At 37.1% G+C, this 21616-nt stretch overlaps 1 protein-coding gene across 1 annotated transcript; it reads right to left on the bottom strand.

Annotated features, from left to right (window-relative positions):
• Window positions 1-4144: 4144 nt before the first annotated feature.
• Window positions 4145-6827, bottom strand: LOC103045155 (NAD(P)(+)--arginine ADP-ribosyltransferase 2-like). Its single transcript, XM_007253730.3, has 2 exons — window positions 6738-6827; window positions 4145-5344 (listed from the first exon to the last, which is right to left on the bottom strand). The coding sequence occupies exons 1-2, from the start codon at window positions 6816-6818 to the stop codon at window positions 4592-4594; spliced, it is 834 nt and encodes a 277-aa protein (XP_007253792.3). The 5' UTR covers window positions 6819-6827; the 3' UTR covers window positions 4145-4591.
• Between the last annotated feature and the right edge of the window lie 14789 nt (window positions 6828-21616).

The following is a 21616-nucleotide window of genomic DNA, read 5'->3' as shown; positions in this document are numbered from 1 at the left end:
CATTCATATCCAATAGCTGGCAAAACATGTGAATACACACCAAAATGAACATTGAACTAATTGTGCTGAAAGTGTCAATATTTTGAGGGACCGTCATTATTTTCCAGCACTGCCTCAACCCTTGATTTTTGTTATGGAATGTACCGGAGCTGCACAATTTTTAAACATACAAACATAAAATACCTCCAAGATTTAGGTAATGGACTGATCTATTATGTCTCTGGACCTAAACCCAATCGAGCACCTGTGGGGCATCCTCAAGTAGAAAGTAGAGGAGGGCAAGGTGTCTATCATCCACCAGTGTCATTTTGTACTGTATTTCAAGGCAGTGCTTGTTTATAATAGTGGTCACACAAAATTACCTTAATGCCACATGAAATGGTAAGAAACGAATATGGAGAAACTAAAGTATTAAAAAAATAATTTGCAGCACAGAAATAAAAGCACACACCAAACTAGAAAAGTGCATTTCCTGAAGGTAATGCTGAATGGTTGCGCAGATAAAATTGCACCCAGCGTTCGCTATGGTGGTTGCTAAGGTGATTGCTTAGGTGTTGCTATGGTGTTGCCAAATGGTGGTTACCAAGTGGTTGCTAAGTGGTTGCTATGGTATTGCTATGGTGTCAATGGAATAGAAACACAGGCATTTATCCCATCTGTGGCAATAAACACACCAGAAAGCTTGAGGATTAGTTTTATGTTTTGACTTAAGGTTAAGGATTAGGTTTAGAATTCAGATTTAAATTAGGGTCCCATTTATGTTTTTGGTTTAAATTGAGATTAGGTTTAAATTTTAGGGTTGTACTCTGGCATTAAGTTAAAGGAAGGGTTTAAAGTTTAGGTTTAGGATGTGTCCTCACTTTAAATGTTAAGGATATAGGAATATCAATGTTGTATCATATTAGATTCTGTTTTGCAGTACTGTATCAAATTTTAAAAGCACAGTGCAGATTTTTAGTTATTAGTTTACATGTTGTTCAGTTAGTGGAGTTAGATTAATCTTTTATAATTACAAAAAAGTAAGCATTTCTTTTATTCTGATTCATTAAAATACTATATATGATATAAAGTAAAATATACATAATCGTATTGCCAAGTTCTTGCCAATACACAGCCCTTCTTGATTTAACTTATCTTTAACTGATCATAAAATTAGAGCTTATTGTGAGGCCTGTTCTAAGGAAACAGCTTTTGATGGTTCTGCTTCTGTGGTCGTGGTCGCTCAGCAGGCCTCACATCCAAACCCAGAGCATATTATCACACTATATACACCATATACAGCCCCTCCCTGTTAACCACTTACTGCTGTCTAAACTGCTTGCAGAGTGGGTGCATGGGCTAAGTGTGATAAAGGCTTTCTTAGTTTTTGTGTCTTAACACCACAGTTCTCTGTGTGTCTTTAGACTATATGGACACCATATACAGTGAGTCCAAGAAGTATTTGATCCCTTGCTGATTTTCTTCGTTGGCCCACTAATAAAGACATGATCATTCTATACTTTTAATGGTAGATGTATTCTTACATGGAGAGACAGAATATTAAAAAGAAAATCCAGAAAATAAATCTAAGGAATATATATTAATTGATTTGTATTTCATGGAGTGAAATAAGTATTTGATCCCTTAGTATTCATTAGCAGTTCTGGCTTTTACAGACCAGTTAGACACTCCCAATCAACTTGTTACCTGACCTGAAGCCACCTGTTCTCACTAATCACTTGTGTGAAAAACACCTGTCCACAGAATCAGACAGATCACACAGATTTCAAGTCTCCAACATGGGTAAAACCAAAGAGCTGTCACAGGACCTCAGAGTCAGAATTGTTGACCTTCACAAAGCTGGAATGGGCTACAAAAAGATTAGTAAGGTGTTGGATGTGAAAGTAACAACTATTGGTGCAATTATCAGAAAGTTTAAAGAGTATAACATGACAATCAACAGACCTCGGCCCGGTGCTCCAAAGAAGATTTCGCCTCGTGGGGTGGCAATGATGCTGAGAACGGTCAGAAATCGTCCTGCAACCACTCAGCAGGAGTTAGCAAATGACCTGAAGGCAGCTGGGACCACAGTTTGCAAGGAAACAATTGGCAACACTTTGCGCAACAATGGATTCACATCCTGCAGTGCCCGAAAGGTACCCCTGCTGAAGAGAGCACATGTGGAGGCGCGCCTCAAGTATGCCAATGATCATTTGAAAGATGAACCAAGTTATTGGGAGAAGGTTTTGTGGTCAGACGAGACCAAAATTGAACTTTTTGGCCTCAACTCCACCCGCCATGTGTGGAGGAAGAAAAATGCTGCCTATGACCCCAAGAACACTGTGCCCACCGTCAAGCATGGAGGTGGAAGCATAATGTTTTGGGGGTGTTTCTCTGCCAAGGGTACAGGGCTACTTCACCGCATCACTGGGAAGATGGATGGAGCCATGTACCGCACAATCCTGAAGGACAACCTCCTCCCCTCTGCCAGGGATCTGAAAATGGGCCGTGGTTGGGTCTTCCAACATGATAACGACCCTAAACATACAGCAAAGGCAACAAAGGATTGGCTCAAGAAAAATCACATTAAGGTCATGGAGTGGCCCAGCCAGTCGCCAGACCTCAATCCGATCGAAAATCTATGGAGGGAGCTGAAGGTCAGAGTTGCCAAGCGACAGCCCACCAACCTTCATGATTTAGAGAGGATCTGCAAAGAAGAGTGGGCCAAAATTCCCCCTGGTGTGTGTGCTAAACTTGTGGTTAACTACAACAAACGTCTCACCGCTGTGCTTGCAAACAAAGGCTTTGCCACTAAGTATTGAGTGTGTTTGGCAAGAGGGATCAAATACTTATTTTCCTCATTGAAATACAAATTAATTAAAATATATTCTTTAAAATTATATTCTGGATTTTTGTCTTGATATTCTGTCTCTCCATGTTAGAATATATCTACCATTAAAAGTGCAGAAGTATAGTGTCTTTATTAGTGGGCAAACAAAGAAAATCAGCAAGGGATCAAATACTTCTTGGACTCTGTAGATATAACCAAAAATGAGTATATACATGTGGTCTGCCTCCTCCACTCATCAAAGGTTTTATTCTTAGCAATCTTCCATACAGGCCAAATTAGTGGAGTGCACAACTTTTATTGTTGTCCTGTAGACTGATTTGGCCTAAGCTGTGGATCTCTGCAGCTTCTCCAGAGTGACCATGGGCCTCTTGGCTGCTTGTCTGACCAGTGTGACCATGTCTTGGTAGTTTTGCAGTGGTTGAATTATTTTCCTATTGTTGTTTGATGAATTGAACAGTACTTTTTGTGATGCTCAAAGTTTTGGATTTGTCTCTTCCGCAACTTTATCTCTGATCTGTCTGGTTAGTTCCTTGGTTTTCATGATGCTGTTTGTTCACTAGTGTTCTCTAACAAACCACAGAGGCCTTCACAGAACAGCTGTATTTATACTGAGACTAAATTGCACACAGCTCCAGGAATTTATTAACTACTTAAGTGACTTTTAAAGGCAATTGATAGCACTGGATTTTATTTAGGGGGTTCAGAGTAAAGGGAGGTTTTCAAATCACAATTATATTTACACAATTACTTCGTGCTGGTCTATCATCTAAAAAAACTATAAAAACATTTCAGTTTGTGGTTGCAAGAAGAGAAATTGTGAAAAAGTTTAAGAGGCATGAATACTTTTGCAAGCCACTATTTTACCCACTGCTTTTTGTGTGTATGTGTGGGAAGGTTTGGTGTTGAAAGCAGAACCCACAGAGAAAGCACACCCAAGTCTGTGTGAAAGCGCCCTAAATTAAATGTTTAAAACATAGTCTGATTTGATCCCTGGCAGCTTTAAAAAGTAAGCCTTAAAAATGATTAAAACATATGTATGTATATGAAATATTCTTAAATACATTGCCCGTTTTATAATGAATATGAAATTACGTTCGAAACATAAAATGTATATTTTCTCATTTATGTGAACTCATTCATGGTGAAAAAGCTAAATGTAGGCAATTATAAAGCAAAACTTTATTTTGCATGTATTTATTCAGATGCATCATTTATAAATATTACATACAAAACATATTGGCACTGCAGTCGTAGGCACGAGCCTGCAGGCCGAGTATAGGGTAGATCAGCACAGCAGTGTCAATATTACACGTTATAGCACAAACCTCGAGTGTATTATTGCAATTATTCCACAGTTCTATTATCGCTGTTTATTAAAAGGTTTTGAGTTAAAGGAGATGAGAAATACAATCAGTTTGGTTATAAAAACTCTAAAATAGTTCCATAGCTGCTCTGTTTGTAGCTGCGCTGTAAGCGCTGCATTGTTGCTAGGTTGCTAGGTCTCTATTTTCAGACATTTTAGTCAAAATTGTGGAAATCTAAGTGTAAGCGCTGCATCGTTGCTAGGTTACCTGTATGTGGCGGAGTAATACAGGGAGACATTCGGGGCATTACCAGTTAATAATGTCACTCATAAAACGCCTCTCAGCCAATCACATTGCAGGGTCAGAACTAACTGTGGGATAATAATTCTTATAATATTACTTTACTTTTAATCCTAAAATGAGAAATATTAGATATAGGCTACATTTCCATTTTAATTTACAAAACCGAATGTAGGAGGTTAAACATCAGGACTGGTGTAAATAAGGATGGAACTAATACTGTTGATGTGTTTTTAATTTTTATGCACTGAAGGTTGCTCTTCTTTCCAACACTTTTGAGCTCATAAACCACGTTACAGTGCGTGTTCTTTTTAATAGAAGTTACACGAAAGACCTCGTACGGGGGGATCAGCACCTCCCTCTCACTTGGAAATGCAGAATATTTTTCCACACTGGCTCCAAAACAAGTCTCCACTTTAAAACAGGACGTACTACCAAATCCGTGTAAGTTGTGTTTTAAAGAGGTGGAGGTAAACGACCCGAATCGAACGGTTTTATTGAGAACATCTTTTTGAAATTTAATATTAGTTCTGCGATATGTGGTTAAACACCCTGTCTGGTTTCGTTTGAGTTGCTGAATGGCGTCTGTTAAGAAGAAGTGCAGAGAGTAAAACTGAAAGTCTCCAGATTTGTACTCTGCTGATCCGTTACGAGATGCGTTGTTGAATTGGAGGTAAACGCAGTTCTCTGTGTACATGCGTATGGCGGTGGACTGATGTCTCCCCAGTCCAGTGCTCTGGTAGTGATTAGGTGCCTTTTTCCAGCCGGCAGAGCAAAAAGCAGTTGCATTATTTTCCTCTTCAATGTATTTTGAGTTTACTAATTTAAACATTGGGTCTTTACAGCCTTCATAGGAGTCGTCCACAGAGCCTTCAGCCATGTCCAGGGGCAGAACCTGTCCACTGATACGCTGCAAGATTAAAAATACATTTATTTAAGATGAATTCGTGGTATAAGAATGAGTTTATTAGCTTGTAAAAAAATAAATACATAAAAAAAACTGCTAATCTGATTTTGTAGTCTTTTATATTGGGGGAAAAAAGAGACAGGAAGTGTTTTACTAATGTTCTCTGAATGCAGAGATATGCATATATATATGTATATGTATATATATATATATATATATATATATATATATATATATATATATATATATATATATATATAAAATTATTTGGTGGCCTTATTTATTTTGTGCAGTTTTAATATTTACAATGAGACATAATTAAATTAAAAGGAAAACACAGTGACATCCCTGTTCCTTACTAGTGTCACAATGCGCCTTATTATCTGGTGCGCTTTATATATAAAAATATAATAATTATTTACAGCACATTTTATGATCTGGTGTGCCTTAATTTAGTAACTTTTATACATGTAGTTGTCCCTCCCCAGGTTCTTACAAAATTGTTCTTAAATTCACTTTGTATGAATATGTATGTTTGAATGGGTTTTTAAAGGCTATTTTTCAAAAATAAATGTGGTTGTGTTTGGTTTGTATTCTTTAAAAGTGGGTTGGGAAATGACCATAAGAAACTGTGGGTCCTGGGCTGAGACCAGTTGCCCCTGGTCAATACCACACCTGGCATTATGGATGGTACCAATAGACTCATGCGTATTTATCTGCTCAGAGAGTTCTATTCTTTTGGCAGTACCTTTCTACAGGGAGTAGACAAGTGTATTTGTGTGTTTTTGTGCATTTGGTTAGTACTGTGTTTTTTGCACTGTAAGGCTTAGGCATCGGATTATAAAGCACACTCAAATTTTTGGCCTATTTTCATACATAAGGCGCACCTGATTATAAGGCGCATTATGCGACACTAGTAAGGAACTGGGGTGTCACCATGTTTTCCTTCTATTTCATTAAAGATAAACTAAGTAAGCCAAACTAATTCGTAAAAAAAGTGCTAGATATTAATCTACACAGATTTCCAAATGCCACCTGACAGCACTACACTGAGAAACCCTGAGTGTTCCAGGAAGCCGGGTTCGTCCTACATAGCTTGTTTGAACACAATAAACACGAGGACTACAGTTCAATATACTCGCCTCTGAACTGTGAAAGAGTTAGCGCTTAGTGAGGTTAGAGGCTAAAGCTAATACTGCTCCAGTCTCGGTGCTGGATAACTAAACTGATACACCTGTAAAATGCTGTACTTCAGCAGAGTGACTTTACTGCTTCTTAATACCTGACTTGTAAAATTCATACTTAAGGAGCACACTGATGATTTTTGGCAAAATTAAAGGATGTTAAGTGTGCGTTATAGTACGGTACATTTTGACATATAGTGTTTGCCTCTTACCATCTGTACAGACACAGAAACAGTCACCAGGAGCAGCACACTGACCACAAACACAGTCATCTTCATACAGCTTAAGACCATTCTGAAGAAAACCAGAGACTGTAGAGAGAAATAATTAATTTATATCAGTAAAATGATTCTTCAAAATTATAACATAATATCAGACATTTTGGTGCTTAAGTGCATCAGTTATCATCAGTTAAGTATATACAGAAATTTTAATACATAGCTGATTAACATATTATTATAATATATATTAATATAATATATTACCCTTTCTATTTTCCTGCTTTTAACACAATTTACATTCAGAACTGACTGTTCACTTCATGCCTAATATGTGTACAGTTTTACAGTGTAAATTAAGGTACTTTTTTTCAGATATTATTTGCATTAGTTCTACTTACAATCACTTAGGTGTTTTAAAAATGGCTCCGTCCTCTGAACTCTTCGTTACACCAACCCTGATGTGAATAAATCTGAAAAGCTTCTGTTTGGACCACCAGACAGTTTTATTCTTAGCTGTCTGGAGGTTTAGACTTCCTTCTTCCTCTCCTTAACCTGCATTGCCAAATCCGATTTAAGGCTTTTCCTATATTTCAGAGTGAACTTCCTTTTTTCAGTCTTGTTTTTGCTCAGGTCTCCTTTTGCTACTTTTGAACTGAGCTGGGGTTGATCAATGATTTGTTGCTGAGTCTTCTGTTCTCAAAACAGTTTCATTTTCATTCATTTAATTTTCATCCCACTTTCAGTTAAGCTCTTGAGTCTGTGCTTATGGCAAGAACTTGGTGATCTGTAATGTATCACAGTACAGGGGTCATGATTCAGTACGTCTGCATAAACTGCAATAATGAATGGAAGGTATCAAACTGTTCAAATACATATTAAGAAAAACTGTTATAGTTTAAAAGACACACTTTATTATTCAATATTTATAAAATATGAGTGAAATTAAAGTTTACTTTTTCGTTTAAAAGCACTGCTGTCTAGGGGGCGGGGTTTAAAAGGAACACTAAACTAACCACAGTCTGACACCAACCAAATGGGCACCCAAATGTGTGAGACACATTAAAGTGAGAGAGAGATGGAGAGAGAGAGATGGAAAGAGATGAAGAGAGAGATGGAGAGAGAGATGAAGGAGATGGAGAGGAAGAGGGGGAGAGAGAGATGGAGAGAGATAGAGAGAAGTGAAGAGAGAGATAAAGAGAGGTATGGAGAGAGAGATGAAGAGAGATGAAAGAGAGAGAGAGAGATGGAGAGGGGGCAAGAGAGAGAGATAAAGAGAGATGAAGAGAGAGAGAAAGAAAGGTGAAGAGATGTAAACAGATGAGAGAGAGAGAGATAGAAGAAAAAAAGAGATGGAAAGAGAGGTGAAGAGAGAGATGGAGAAAGTGAGAAAGATGGAGAGAGATGGAGAAAGAGAGATGAAGAGAGAGATGGAAAGAGATGAAAAGAGATATGGAGAGGGAGAGAGAGAGAGAGAAAGATAAAGAGAGGTGAAGAAAGAGATGGAAAGAGAGAGGTGAAGAGAAAGATGGAGAGAGAGATGGAGACAGGCAAACACAGACTGGGACAGAGACACAGATAGCCACAGAGAGATACTGGACAACAATCTATAATTATATAATAAAATTATTATTATTATTATTATTATTATTATTATTATTATTATTATTATTATTATTATTATTATTATGTAATGTTATTTATAATTTATATGAAATGTTTACATTATGCACATGTAAAAAGGTACATTTATAGATGTACATGTGTTGTCTGTGTTCTCCTGCCTTGTTGACCTTTATTGTATGTTTGTTAAACTGACGATCTTTGAGGAACAGAGTTAGAAGTGATTTCTGATATTAACAGTCTGTGCTAACTTCCTGTTTTACACTCTAGATTTGAGTTGTTACTGTTCAGGGGTCATGAGCTTTTACTATTATGTACATTTACGCAATGTGTCATTTTTAATTTCACTTCTTAAGTTACTTAAGTGTAAAGGTTTGGTTATCGTTACTTAATAATTACTACGTAATTATTGTTTAGACAATTTTTTAAGTCTACTCCTTACATTTACACAATTATCTGAACTTTCTACTTCTTACATTTTAAAAATAGCCTCGTTACTCTTATTTTAATTTCAACTTGTTTCATTCAGACGTTTCATCTTTTAATAAAACCCCTATCCAGATAAATCTCTCCATCCAGATCCAGTGAATTTGATTGTGATTGGACGTAGAGAAGTATAAACATATACCATTCTGACTCCCTATTGGTTTATACTGTGATCCATCACACCTGCACACGTCGCGCCCCCCCCCCCCCCCCACACACACACACAGTAAGAACATAGCAGATGTATGTAGTCTAGTATGAAGATGATCCGTGCAGAGACTCAAGAGAACTCCAGATAAACTCCAGTCCAACTAAACTTTAACTTTAATATATTTACATTCTACTAAAATACATTCATTTACAATCAGCATATATGCAGCTGAAGCACTAGAGAACCTGGTGCATCCCAAATTTATCAACATTAACATTTTAATAATATAACATTATAGTCATTATGGCTTTAAAAAAAGTGTTTTAGGGAGGGGGGTAGTGCACTATAGGACCCTGTGGTTCAGCCTAAACTTTTGTCATTAATGGTATTTTTCCCCTTAAATTACTTTTAATTTTATATTTTAAATAGTTTTAAATCCAGCACAACACTTTTACTGGGGTTAAAAGCTTGAATTAATACTTCAACTTCTATTTTAAACCCTAGTATCGATACTTCTACCTACAGAGTTTTAAATACTTTAGTGAGGAATACTTTTCACACCTTTGGAACTATGGAACATCGTGTTCAATATTGTGTCCTCATTATCACTCTGTAAAGTGGCCTAAGCTTTTGTTCTTAATGGCAATTTTTCCCTTACATTACTTTTACTTTTAAACTTTGATGTAGTTTTGAAATCAGTACTTTTACACTTTTACTTAAAGAGTAAAAAGAGTTGATACTTCAGCTTCTATAGAAGTATTTTAAACCTTAGTCTGAGTAATGAATGAGAATATTATTTGATAAAACACATCAGCCAAATATTTCAGAGCTGCTATCTAATTTTTCGGCATTAAAATCCTCTGTTTACACATCTACACAAACAGCACACCTGTGTACCATATGACATAAAAGATCAGATTTGAGCTGCATTTACCTGCTGTATGAATGAATGCTGTGTGATTGTATCTGGAGGGACAGTAGAGTGGTGTATGAAGAGCAGAGCCTCTGATTTTTGGCCTCTAGATCGTAGTTCAGTCCAGTCTGAGCTTATAGAAGAATTTTTCATCCTGATTGTGAGTATAATCTGGTAGCGTATACTGGTGTTTAGTCCTGGTTCTCAGTGTGGCTGGGTCTGTGCTGGTTAGCTCTAGCCTCAGATGTTCAGTGGAAGGTTTGAGAGAGAATTGAGTAGTTTGAGGAGCCTCTGATTTTTGGCCTCCAGATCACAGTTCAAAGCAGATCAAATAATTGATTTTTGTTTCTTGACTCTGAGCTTAATCTAGTAGTGTATACTCATCAGCAAACGTGTCCGAATGAGTCCCTTCAACAGCCAGTGAAATCCAGGCATGAGAGCTAAACAGGAGAAATTGTAGTGTTTTATTTTAGTGCTCAAACGTATTCAATATTTTCTGATTCTGAGTACAAAACTGAATTTTGCTTCTTCTACTGCAGTTTCTTAATTTTACATTCCACCTTAAATATGTAGTACTTATTGCATACTACTATACTATAATATTTAAGATGGAACATAAATTCAAATAAGAAGCTAACATCTGCTATGCTTGTAAGTGTAGCCAACCAGGGCGGTTTCAAGGCATTAGTTACTGTGTTACTAATTAAGTCTATGTACAACCCCTGGCAAAAAGTATGGAATCACCAGTCTTGGATGAGCACTCCTTCAGACATTTCATTCTGTAAAACAAACTCTGATCAAAAACATGATACAATAATAAGGTCATTCCAAAGTGCAACTTGTTGGCTTTCAGGAACACCCAAAGAAATGAAGAAAAAACATTGTGGAAGTCAGTGAATGTTACTTTTATTGACCAACCACAGGGAAAAAAATATGGAATCACTCAATTCTGAGGAAAAAAGTATGGAATCATGAAAAACAGATAAACAAAAGATGATTCAAAATACATCACTAGTATTTAGTTGCACCACCTTTGGCTTTTATAACGGCTTTCAGTCTCTGAGGCATGGACTTGATGAGTGACAAACAGTATTCTGCATCAATTTGGTGCCAACTCTTTGATAGCAGTTGCGAGATCAGCTTTGCAGGTCGGAGCCTTCTTGTGGACCATTTTTTTCAATTTCCACCACAGGTTTTCAATTGGGTTGAGATCTGGACTATTTGCAGGCCATGACATCGACTGAATGTGTCTTTCTCCAAGGAATGCCTTCACTATTTTTGCCCTATGGCACGATGCATTGTCATCTTGGAAAATTATTTCATTATCTCCAAACATCTGTTCAATTGAAGGGATGAGAAAACTGTCCAAAATGTCAATGTAAACTTGTGCATTGATAGAAGAATTAACCACAGTCATCTCCCCAGTGCCTTTGCCTGACATGCAGCCCCATATCATCAAGGACTGTGGAAATTTGGTTGTTTTCTTCAGGCAGGCCTCTTCATAAATCTCACTGGAACGGCACCAAACAAAAGTTCCAGCATCATCACCTTGTCCAATGCAGATTCTTGACTCATCACTGAAGATAACTTTCATCCAGTCATCCACAGTCCATGATTGCCCACTGCAGTCTTGTTCTTTTATGTTTAGGTGTCAATGATGGTTTTCTTTTAGCTTTCCTGTATTGAAATCCCATTTCCTTTAGGCGATTTCTTACGGTTCGGTCACATACATTGGCTCCAGCTTCTTCCCATTTATGCTTCATCTGTTTAGTTGTACTTTTTCAGTTTTCAAGACAAATGGCCTTAAGTTGCTTGTCTTGAAGCTTTGATGTCTTTCTGGGTCTACCAGTACGCTTGGCTTTAACAACCATTCCATGCTGTTTGTATTTGGTCCATATCTTGGATACAGCTGACTGTGAACAGCCCACATCTTTAGCAACCATGCGTGAAGAGTTACCTTCTTCAAGAAGTTTCACAATCCTCTCTTTTGTTTCAAGAGACATTTCTCTTGTTGGAGCCATGGTTCTTGCCACTCTAATTCGTCCAGCAGCCCTCCAAGGTGTCTGCAGGTGTTTTTAACTGCAGACTAACGAGCAGATCTAATCTGAGGCAGGTGTCCATTTAGGGAAAGGAAATTGACTGGGTGTGTCCTTATTTTCTACCTTCAATTTGAGTGATTCCATACTTTTTTCCTCAGAATTGAGTGATTCCATATTTTTTTCCCTGTGGTTGGTCAATAAAAGTAACATTCACTGACTTCCACAATGTTTTTTCTTCATTTCTTTGAGTGTTCCTGAAAGCCAACAAGTTGCACTTTGGAATGACCTTATTATTGTATCATGTTTTTGATCAGAGTTTGTTTTACAGAATGAAATGTCTGAAGGAGTGCTCATCCAAGACTGGTGATTCCATACTTTTTGCCAGGGGTTGTATATCATATTTACATGCACAGAATACATTGCATTAACATTAAGAGGGCCCCATACTCAATTTTAGCATATTGAAAGTAGTCACTATTAACAGCTTAGTGAGAGAAATTCACTCTACCTTCATCAGTGAAGACATTGTTAAAAAGGGGGTTCTTAGACATTAAAGAAAAGCATATTAAGCTCAGAGGTGGAAAAAGTACTGAAAATTGTAATTAAGTAAAAGTACCTTTACTTTGCTAAAATTCTACCCAAGTAAAAGTGAAAAGTACTCAATTTAAAATGTACTTTGAGTAAAAGTTACATAGTTACTTTTAATTATTTGATGTAAAAAGGTAAAAACAAATCATAAATTAAATCCTTTTTAATGAACTATTATTCCACATAATAATTTGGATCTTTCAGGCAGTATTTGTTCAGACCACCCCATAAAACATTTTCAAGAACAAGTGGTATAGGTTTCTATGATCCATATTTTTCTTTACTATTAAAAAGTTATGGTCTTATAAGTGACCATAAACTGTAATGTTATTGTTTTACAGGTCATTATTATTTTTTCAATTGTCATTGCTGTGCTTTAACTGCTATTTACATGTTTTTTTTTACATTTAGGCAGATTGTTTAATGATAAAAACACTTACCACTACATGCTTTCTCAGGTTTGATGTGGAAGTTTTGAAAGCTGACAGCTCTGTCCGGCAGGGCACATTTTGTATTGCAGGAGGACGTTATGGCCTTGTTATTCCACGCGAGAGCATCCGTGCCAATTTTTTATTTTTTTTTTGTAATTCAGACAATTGCTTTTTGTTTCAGCATTTTATTTTTTACTCAGTAATTGGGAGTTTCCAATGTAGCAAAGTAAATTACTTGTGTCAAAATGTACTTGAGTAAAAGTAAAATGACCTATTTTAAAAACTACTTTAAAAATGACAGATTACTCATAAAATCTACTCAATTACAGTAACTTGAGTAAATGTAATTCATTACTTTCCACCTCTGATTTAAGCGATAAAGAAAATGTATGGTAAGAGGCCTAATTTACCCTAGCAAGTTATCACACACCACTGTCTTTTTTTTTTTCTCTATTTTTTTATGGCTTCAGGATGAGTAACTCTATTTCATGATTGCTAAAGGTTCATGTTTTGCCGGCTGCAGGTATCATGAACCTGGCTGGTTGGCTTACTGTCTGCGGCTTGAGGGGGGATTCTGATGACAGTGTCGTTGTAGTTTCCTGCATTGACTTTCACAGAATTTAAAGGGGTGCTCACACTTTTTCATTGCATTCAATTCATAACCAGTCGATGTCTGGGGGCTCCAGGCCAGCTCGAGACTCTACATAGACTGCTGTACCACTGACCTCCAGTCTGTAAAGACCAGACCCTTCTAATTCATTTATTTATTATTTAGACCCTTTTTATTTATTTAGTTTTTAGGCAGTGCAAATGATTTGTGTATGCAGCGATAGCAGCAATCCATTATGCTGCTGTGTTTTGGAGCTTGTTTGGTTCAATTCAGTTGTGCAGTAGGGACGGAACTTCTGATAATCATTTTGGAAGTCGAATCATCTGGCCATTATTTTTCTGATTAGTCGATTAGTCAACAATTTGTATCTCATCTCTAAGGTTTAGTGCCCCTTTAAGTACTGATAATGTCCTTGATGTGCGTACAATAAGTAAATTAATCACAATACGAAAAAATATCAATATATTATCCAGCTCTAATTTCTATGATATTCTTGGCGATATGACAATTTTTTTTACATTAATTTTAAGTGTATACTAATTAAACAAAATAAATATTAGTTTTATTTTGTTTAAATATTAAAGTTTTATTCATTCAGTAGAAACCCTAAAAAACTATCAACTGTCTATTTCATAAACAGTAACTTACCAAGACCAAGATTTACCCTGTTTTTTTGACACCCCTAGTCGACACTGACAGTGTGGATTCTAATTATTAGCTAAAAAACAAAAAGGGTGAAATTGCTATTGATGTTCATTCACCATAAAATGAGAAATACTCAATTTGTAATCTGATATGACTTTAAATATCATTTAGTGTATTCAAGATATAAGACGCCCCAAATTACGACTTATTAAAAGACATAATTAAAGGATCTGAGGTGAATCTGCCTTGGTGCCAAAATAACACAGAACTATTTCAGAGCTTATGTGGAGTCCAGGCCTCTGATGCTCAGGTCTCAGTATTTGGCAGGTGGTTTTATTGTTGTGGCTGATTTCATTGGTTTAAATGAAACCAGTGTTTCATAAGAGACTGTGCATCTTCTACCCTATGAAGAGTATCATAGTCATGTACAGATATACCCTTATGTGACCACGAGAGGGCGCCACATTCTAACCTTTCTTAAGGACTCCCTGCTGATCTATGAGGACACACTGCTCTGTGTGTATCAGGGTCATTTATCACAAATAACACATAGTATCACACACACACACACACACACACACACACACACACACACACACACACACACACAAACACGGCTCCATTTCCCTCATGATGCTGCTTTTATCTGCTGAACTCCTCTGCCTCTGCTGAACCCTGTGTTTCCAAAACATCCATCAACCAACCACACACACACTTTCACTTAAACACACAATCACAATCCTAATCCTTCAGCACACAAAGCTGATAGATCTAGCTTAATTATATACAATTAAATTCAAGCTCGTTTTGAAGCTCTAGGATTCAAGAGCTTCTGGCTCAGAATTCTGGATTTTGATACTGAAAAGGTCAGACACTAAAGTTTCTGTCATTTATGTTTAGTGTTAAATATGTAGACAGATATGGACACAATTTTTTTTTCTATGGCATCACTTAAGGAAATTTGGGGACACTTAAAAAGGTTGGCCTTTACGCTATCTGGACGGGATTAGTTTCTCTGGGGTTCCTCTGTGGTTTTATTCCTGTCTGGAATGACCATCTATGTGTTTTTCTCAGACATCCTCTGAGAAAATTACAGGCTATCTACTGTTTTTTACCGAACTCCGTGGTCTTCTGATAATTTCAGTCCCGTCTGGATCCACATCTCTGAGTTTCGTCTCCTCACGTTTAATAAAATAGCTATTTGTCCACTGCCACGCACCGTAGTTACACTTTGGGCGCGTGTTTCCATGGAGATCCACATAAACACAACAGCGAGTGGAAATGGAGGAGCTACTGAACGTGAAGTCATGTGACCGAGAAAGCCATACAACTCACTGGTCCTCCTGTTTTTTTAATTGTTTAGTCACTGAGTAGAAGTGTGAAATATTTTTCACAGACGTCCCCCTGAGGGATTTTGTCTGTAAAATACCTCGAAACATTAGTTTATACAGTGGTATGAAAAAGTTTGGGTACCCATGATCATTTTTTAAGATTTTTATTTATAAATAATTGGTTGTTAGAATCAGCAATTTAAGTTAAATATATCATATAGCAGATGAACACAGTGTTTATAGTTTATAGGATTTACAGAAAGTATGGGATAATTCTTTGAACAAAATTTGACAGGTGCATAAATTTGGCCCCACCGACTGGCTTCTGGTTGAAGCTATTTTGGACCATTCTATATCTGTTATTAACTGAATTCAAATATCAACTAGGTCGACTAATTATTGCAGCCCTGTGTACTGTATGAAATCTAGTTTACAATGTTTTTTTTCATTTGCCCTATAACTGAGGAAAACTCAGTTTGGAAGTGAGAAATAAGGTGCAAGGTTCATTGTACTTACACCTACAGTTATGAGCATGTTTTTATCTGTATGATCAACTTTTTAACCATATTGGCCATTTAAAAAACAGCTTGGACTGTTCTGAGACCAGCTACCAGCTAAATCTGCTTGTGAGCAGAGTTTTTTAGTGAGTTTTCAGCAGGGAGATGTTAGGCTTCAGGTTTTTCTGCATGTGATAAATACTCTTGTGTTATTCCCTGTAAAAAATGTCTCTTCATGCACTTTGGGTTAAATTTGCTTGTGTCCGGTTCCTGATGGTGAACAGCTTGCTCAGAGCCTGGTGTGCTTTTATTAGATCAGATTAAAGCTGGCTTTATTCAGCTAATGGAGAAGGTGCCGGGGGACAACGTGACCCCATTTAGCAGGACTTCCCATGGGGAAGGGGGACATGTGTGTCTGTGTGTGTTTGTCTCTCCTCTCCTGATGCGACCCCCCCAAACAAACCTCATCCTCCGCTCTCTCCTCTCCTTTTTCAGGATGTCTCACCCTTGAAGATGAGTAATGATGGTGTCACGCACACACCTCTCCATTCATCATGATCAGGGGCGAGAGAGATAGAGATAGAAAGAGCGAGAGAATAAGAGAGAGAGAGAGATGCGAGGAAGACAAAGAAATGTAGAGGAGAGAGGAAGCGTGATTGATTGCTGAAGAAAATTAAGCACTGCTCTTTAGCTTGTGCTCTTAATTATGCTAATGAGACGTCTCCTCTCTAGCATTGTTCTCTTCCTCGGTCTCGCTCTTTCGCGCCGACGCTCCTTCCCTCTTTCCTTCATCATTAACGTGGCGTGTGCAGTATGCCGACTTAATCCACCGCGGCTGCGCTACGGCGGGTGGGTGGGTGATTGAATTTCTTTTCAGGTCTCGTGTTTTCCCCCCTTGTCTGTTTTAGTCATTTCCAGCTCCCACCCGTTAACTAGGACTCCCCCATCATCACATGATGTCTCCAGCACTGAAAGGGTGAAGGTGAACACATGCTTCCTCTGAGGAGACTGCTCTGCCACTAGCTCAGCACTCACACCAAACAGCTGAACACGCTTGGAGGAGAACACTAAGCTGCCAGTTCTGCTTTGTTTGCTAAATAAGATGTTTGCCCTGTATATATATATATATTATTTACTAAGTACACTTTTGGTCAAAGAATATCTAAGTTCTGTAAATACACTGCCTGATCAAAAAAAAGGTCACACACTAATATTTCATTGGGCCTCCTTTAGCTTTGATTGCGGCACACATTCACTGTGGCATTGTTTTAATAATCTTCTGCAACGTCACAAGATTGATTTCAGTCCAGTGTTGCTGGATTAATTTTTCACCAAGATCTTGCAGCAGCATTGATGATGGTAGAGTCTGACCACTGCACAAAGTCTTCTCCATCCAGCACATCCCAAAGATTCTCAATAAGGTTAAGGTCTGGACTCTGTGGTGAACTCTCTCTCAATCCATGTGTGAAAATGATGATCTCATGCTCCCTGAACCCTGAACTCTTTCACTATTCCAGCCCCATGAATCCTGACATTGTTATCTTGGAATATGTCAGTGTTCATCAGGGAAGAAAAATCCATTGATGGAATAACCTGGTCTATATTCAGTATATTCAGGTTGTCAGCTGATCTCATTCTTTCAGCACATACTGTTGCTGAACCTAAACCTGCAGACCAACTGCAGCATCAACCCCACATCATTTACTTACTTAAATCAAGGTGGAGACTTTTTTTTTTGAAAAATAGAAAAATGAAAGAGAAAAAAATGTTTTTACTTGATCTTATTCTAATTTCTAATTCAGTAGGTCATGTGGCTTCTTTCTCTTTATTAAAGTGGCAGTCTGTATTATTTTGTTTCTAAACTGAAAGCAGAAGCATTTCTGAGTGAAAAATGGATTAAATATTGTGTTTAATGGTACCAGTCTGCTTGAACAACCATCCCTGCTAAACCCAATATATTTATTCTAAAAACTGGGGTGTCGTGTTCTTCTGGCCACGTCACACGTCTTTACGTACTTGTCACATGTACAGCCTCTAAAAGGGGATCCGGCTCAGTTTTACTGAACGCGAGCGGCTGGTGGAGCAATGGAGACTTCAGAAGGGGAAACTCAGAGCTCAGCAGCTCATTCACTCATAGTAAATACAAAGAAATGAAGGAGTGAAGTTTCTGATTAAGCGCTCTCTCGCTCTGACAGGAGACCGTATTACACCCGCCCAGTTTAAAATGATTCTTCTGCATGCTCGGTGCAATTACCCACTCTCACCTGAGAGGGCCCTAATACACAAACTTACGGACATCAGCTTTAAACTGAATAATATGTTGTGAGACCAATAGAGGGTAGATACATACTGGAAGTTTATAAATATTTATGAATAATAACAGTTTATCTGTAATTTAGTCTTAAGCCTGAAGTTAAGGGGAAAAAAATGTATTTAACTAAAAAAAACATGATGAAGAGGAGCACACTGTGGTTCATATGATCAGCGAGAAAACTCTCTCTTTATTGTATTTTTCTGAAAAACAAAAAACTGTTCTGTTCTGTAAGTCTCTGGTGTTACCATTTCCGTAATTCTGTACAAGGGAAAAGAGAAAGAAAGCACTGCATTAGGTACAGACTCAAATCCTCCAACTAAAAAAAAAAACCCTTCAAAATAAAAGTCAGAGAAAAAGTTTACATTACCCATTAGTATTAAGACATTGTCTGAAGTGCAATGGTACAGCTCAGATGAGTTTAAAAGTGGGAAATGAAAACAAACTAATAAAATAAAAATACTCTATTTTAAACAAACAGTAATACCTTTACAGAGAGTAGAGACACATCTTCCGGTGTATTTAAAGTAGTAAAAACATATTTACAAATAGCCATTCTTATATATATATCTTTTTTCATCACATATATAATCAGCACCAGTACAAAAAAAAGCCCAAAAAGAAGACGACATTGATGACTGACAGAAATGACCAACAAAAAATAACAATAATAATAATAATAGAATAGCAGATTCTTGTCTGACTTGGTCCCAGGAGAGTTGAGCATTAAGAAAGAACGAGGCTGGAGAGACCATCAACAGCAACACTAACACCTTAACCTCCCCAAAAACACTGAAACACTGCAGACGCCGCGGACGGCTCGTTCCATCTCTCTCTGACTGATGAAGGAGAAAAATCAGTTTGTAAAAAAATAAAGGAGCAGTCACCCTAGTATTACATTCCTCAGAGGTTTAAAACAATCAAACTAGATTTAAATAGACTAGCTATGCCGCCATGACACAACGTACACACATACGTACATACACACAAATGGGGGATAACCGGAAATCCATCGCGGTTCTACTTCTTATTTTTTAATGAAATCATCGTAGAGATTAAAACGGATACAAATTAAGAGAAATTAAGAGTCACCTCTTCCCAGCTGGCTGAGAAGAATGAGAGGTGATGAATAATGAAGTAAAGGCTTTTTGGTCAGGTACTACAACAGCATGGATCAACAATAGTAAAGATATTACAATAAACTCAGTAGAATAGAACACAGCACACACCGAGAACATATGCCTCACTGGAGGAACCGAAGGTGGGAAGATGTTGGTTTAACCTCTTGGATTCTAGGATAATTAATATTTAGTGATTGATTATTAATCATAATGCAGAAATTATCGCAAATTAATTTGGTTTAACGTGTCTCGAGTCCCAAAGGGTTCTATATTAGGGCCCATTAAAAGGTTTGTAATCAAAGCAGTAACAGCAGTAACATATTTGATGAGTTAACAGGCATGGAAAGCATCGTCAGATTAGAAACTTTTACAATTGATTACAAAGAAGAATCACACAGATGGTAAACTCAGGTCCATATAGTAAAACCCTGGTACATGATTTTGTTCCAAATACCTTGGCAGCTCAGCTACAGCTCTGCTATATATACAGAGCCCTCCAGGTAGTTGGAACAAAATCCTGAAGTGGATTTTCACTATCTGAACATGGATTTTCCAGCACTAGAACCAAATATGATTTGAGGAAGTCTGCCAGATTCAGTGGTGGATACAGCATGACCCTCTGTACTTCTGTTTAGTTGTAATCAGAACATCTTTATTCTACAGTAAAATGGCATTTACAGCATTCTATGCAATCACTCAATGATAGCCTATAAACCCTGTAAATTAAACATTGTACAGTGCTCCAAAATTAAGGTGATCCAATTGGTTCTTTAAGTAACACCATAGAACAACCAGTTCAGGTTTAAAACAAGAACCTAGTTTGTACAAAAAAGATGTGTAAGTGTGAAGAACCTTTTAAAAAAGGTTAGAAAAACCTATGTTGGGTGTAAAATTGTTATTAAAAGGTTCTTTTTTATTTTTAAGGTTGTTTCACACTTACACAGTGGTTCTCCTATGGCAGAGATCTATAAATGCCACCCTAAAATCTGGAATGCTCTTATTTTAGCAGCCTCTGTCGCTACTGTATTGCAGCTCTGATGAAGATTCTATGGATTCACTCAAAGACGTTTTTTTTTTGTAGCACCTTGTTTTGCCTTTAAATTAAGAGATATCTAGAAGTGATATTCGTAGTGGGTGTAGAGATCATGTTTACACATTTCACAAAAGAACAATATATTAAATTGTATGCATTTTGAGAAATAAACACTTCAATATCTCTTGGCAAAATATTAGTTGAGTAAAACTAAAACTATGAAGTATTTAAGTATTCCATCAACAGAGGGGCTCCATATGATCAAGAGCAGAAATGCTTCAGTTCAAATGCTTAAATAATTATTTTCTAATGTAATACAAGCCAAGTATTGATGGTCAATGATAGGTAATACTTTAGGCTGTTTTTAGATGTATAATTAGTACATATTTGGCTTTGGTTGCGGCTTTTTTTAATTTCACCACTCCCGTTATTTTAACTCAGATTAAAACATGCTTTATTTTCTTTTATGCTGGCGAGAGAAAAAGAATAACGTATTAGTGGCTTCTTTATGTTACTGTTCCCTATGAGCCACATAGTGTAGCCTAGCATAGCTCAGCATAGCTTAGCGTTCATCTCCAGATAGTGCGCTGTGGTTATAATCAATAAAAGGCTTTCTCTAGTGAGCTGGGTTTATGTAAATCGTGGGGTATTGTAGGGGTATGCATACACAGGAAATTTGGCAGTGTTAAATCAACACTGTTAGTGTTAAACTTTACACTTTCAGTGTTAATATAACACTAACAGTGTTGATTTAACACTGCCAAATTTCCTGTGTATAATAAGTCAGCACTGTTATGTAACAGTTTTGGGGTTTTGGAATTGGCTCATTTTCCAGTTTCGTATTGAATATTCCGAATTTTCTTTTGAAGGAGGAACATGTCTATTCTAGCTCCTCTTAGTGTCATTTTGATGAAACTTTTATTAAGGATCACTTGTTCATCAAACTAATATAACATATATATATATTTTTGTGTAATTTTACTTTTCAGAGAGAACACATACTTTTACTCAATTACTATTTTACCAAGAGTATTCATACTTTATCCTCAGTACAGAAGTTTCATATTGATAAAGAGAGAGTGTGAGATTGCTTT

This window comes from Astyanax mexicanus, chromosome 7 (assembly GCF_023375975.1).
Source record: "Astyanax mexicanus isolate ESR-SI-001 chromosome 7, AstMex3_surface, whole genome shotgun sequence".
Classification (NCBI taxonomy): Eukaryota; Metazoa; Chordata; class Actinopteri; order Characiformes; family Acestrorhamphidae; genus Astyanax; species Astyanax mexicanus.
Note: the sequence above shows the minus strand (reverse complement) of the source record. Positions and strands in the feature narration are given on the sequence as shown.

Coding starts and splice junctions, on each gene's coding strand:
- LOC103045155 (XM_007253730.3), bottom strand. CDS start 6,818: ATGGTCTTAAGCTGTATGAAGATGACTGTGTTTGTGGTCAGTGTGCTG. Junction 5,345..6,737: donor TTTCTGTGTCTGTACAGATG/GTAAGAGGCAAA, acceptor TTAATCTTGCAG/CGTATCAGTGGACAGGTTCT.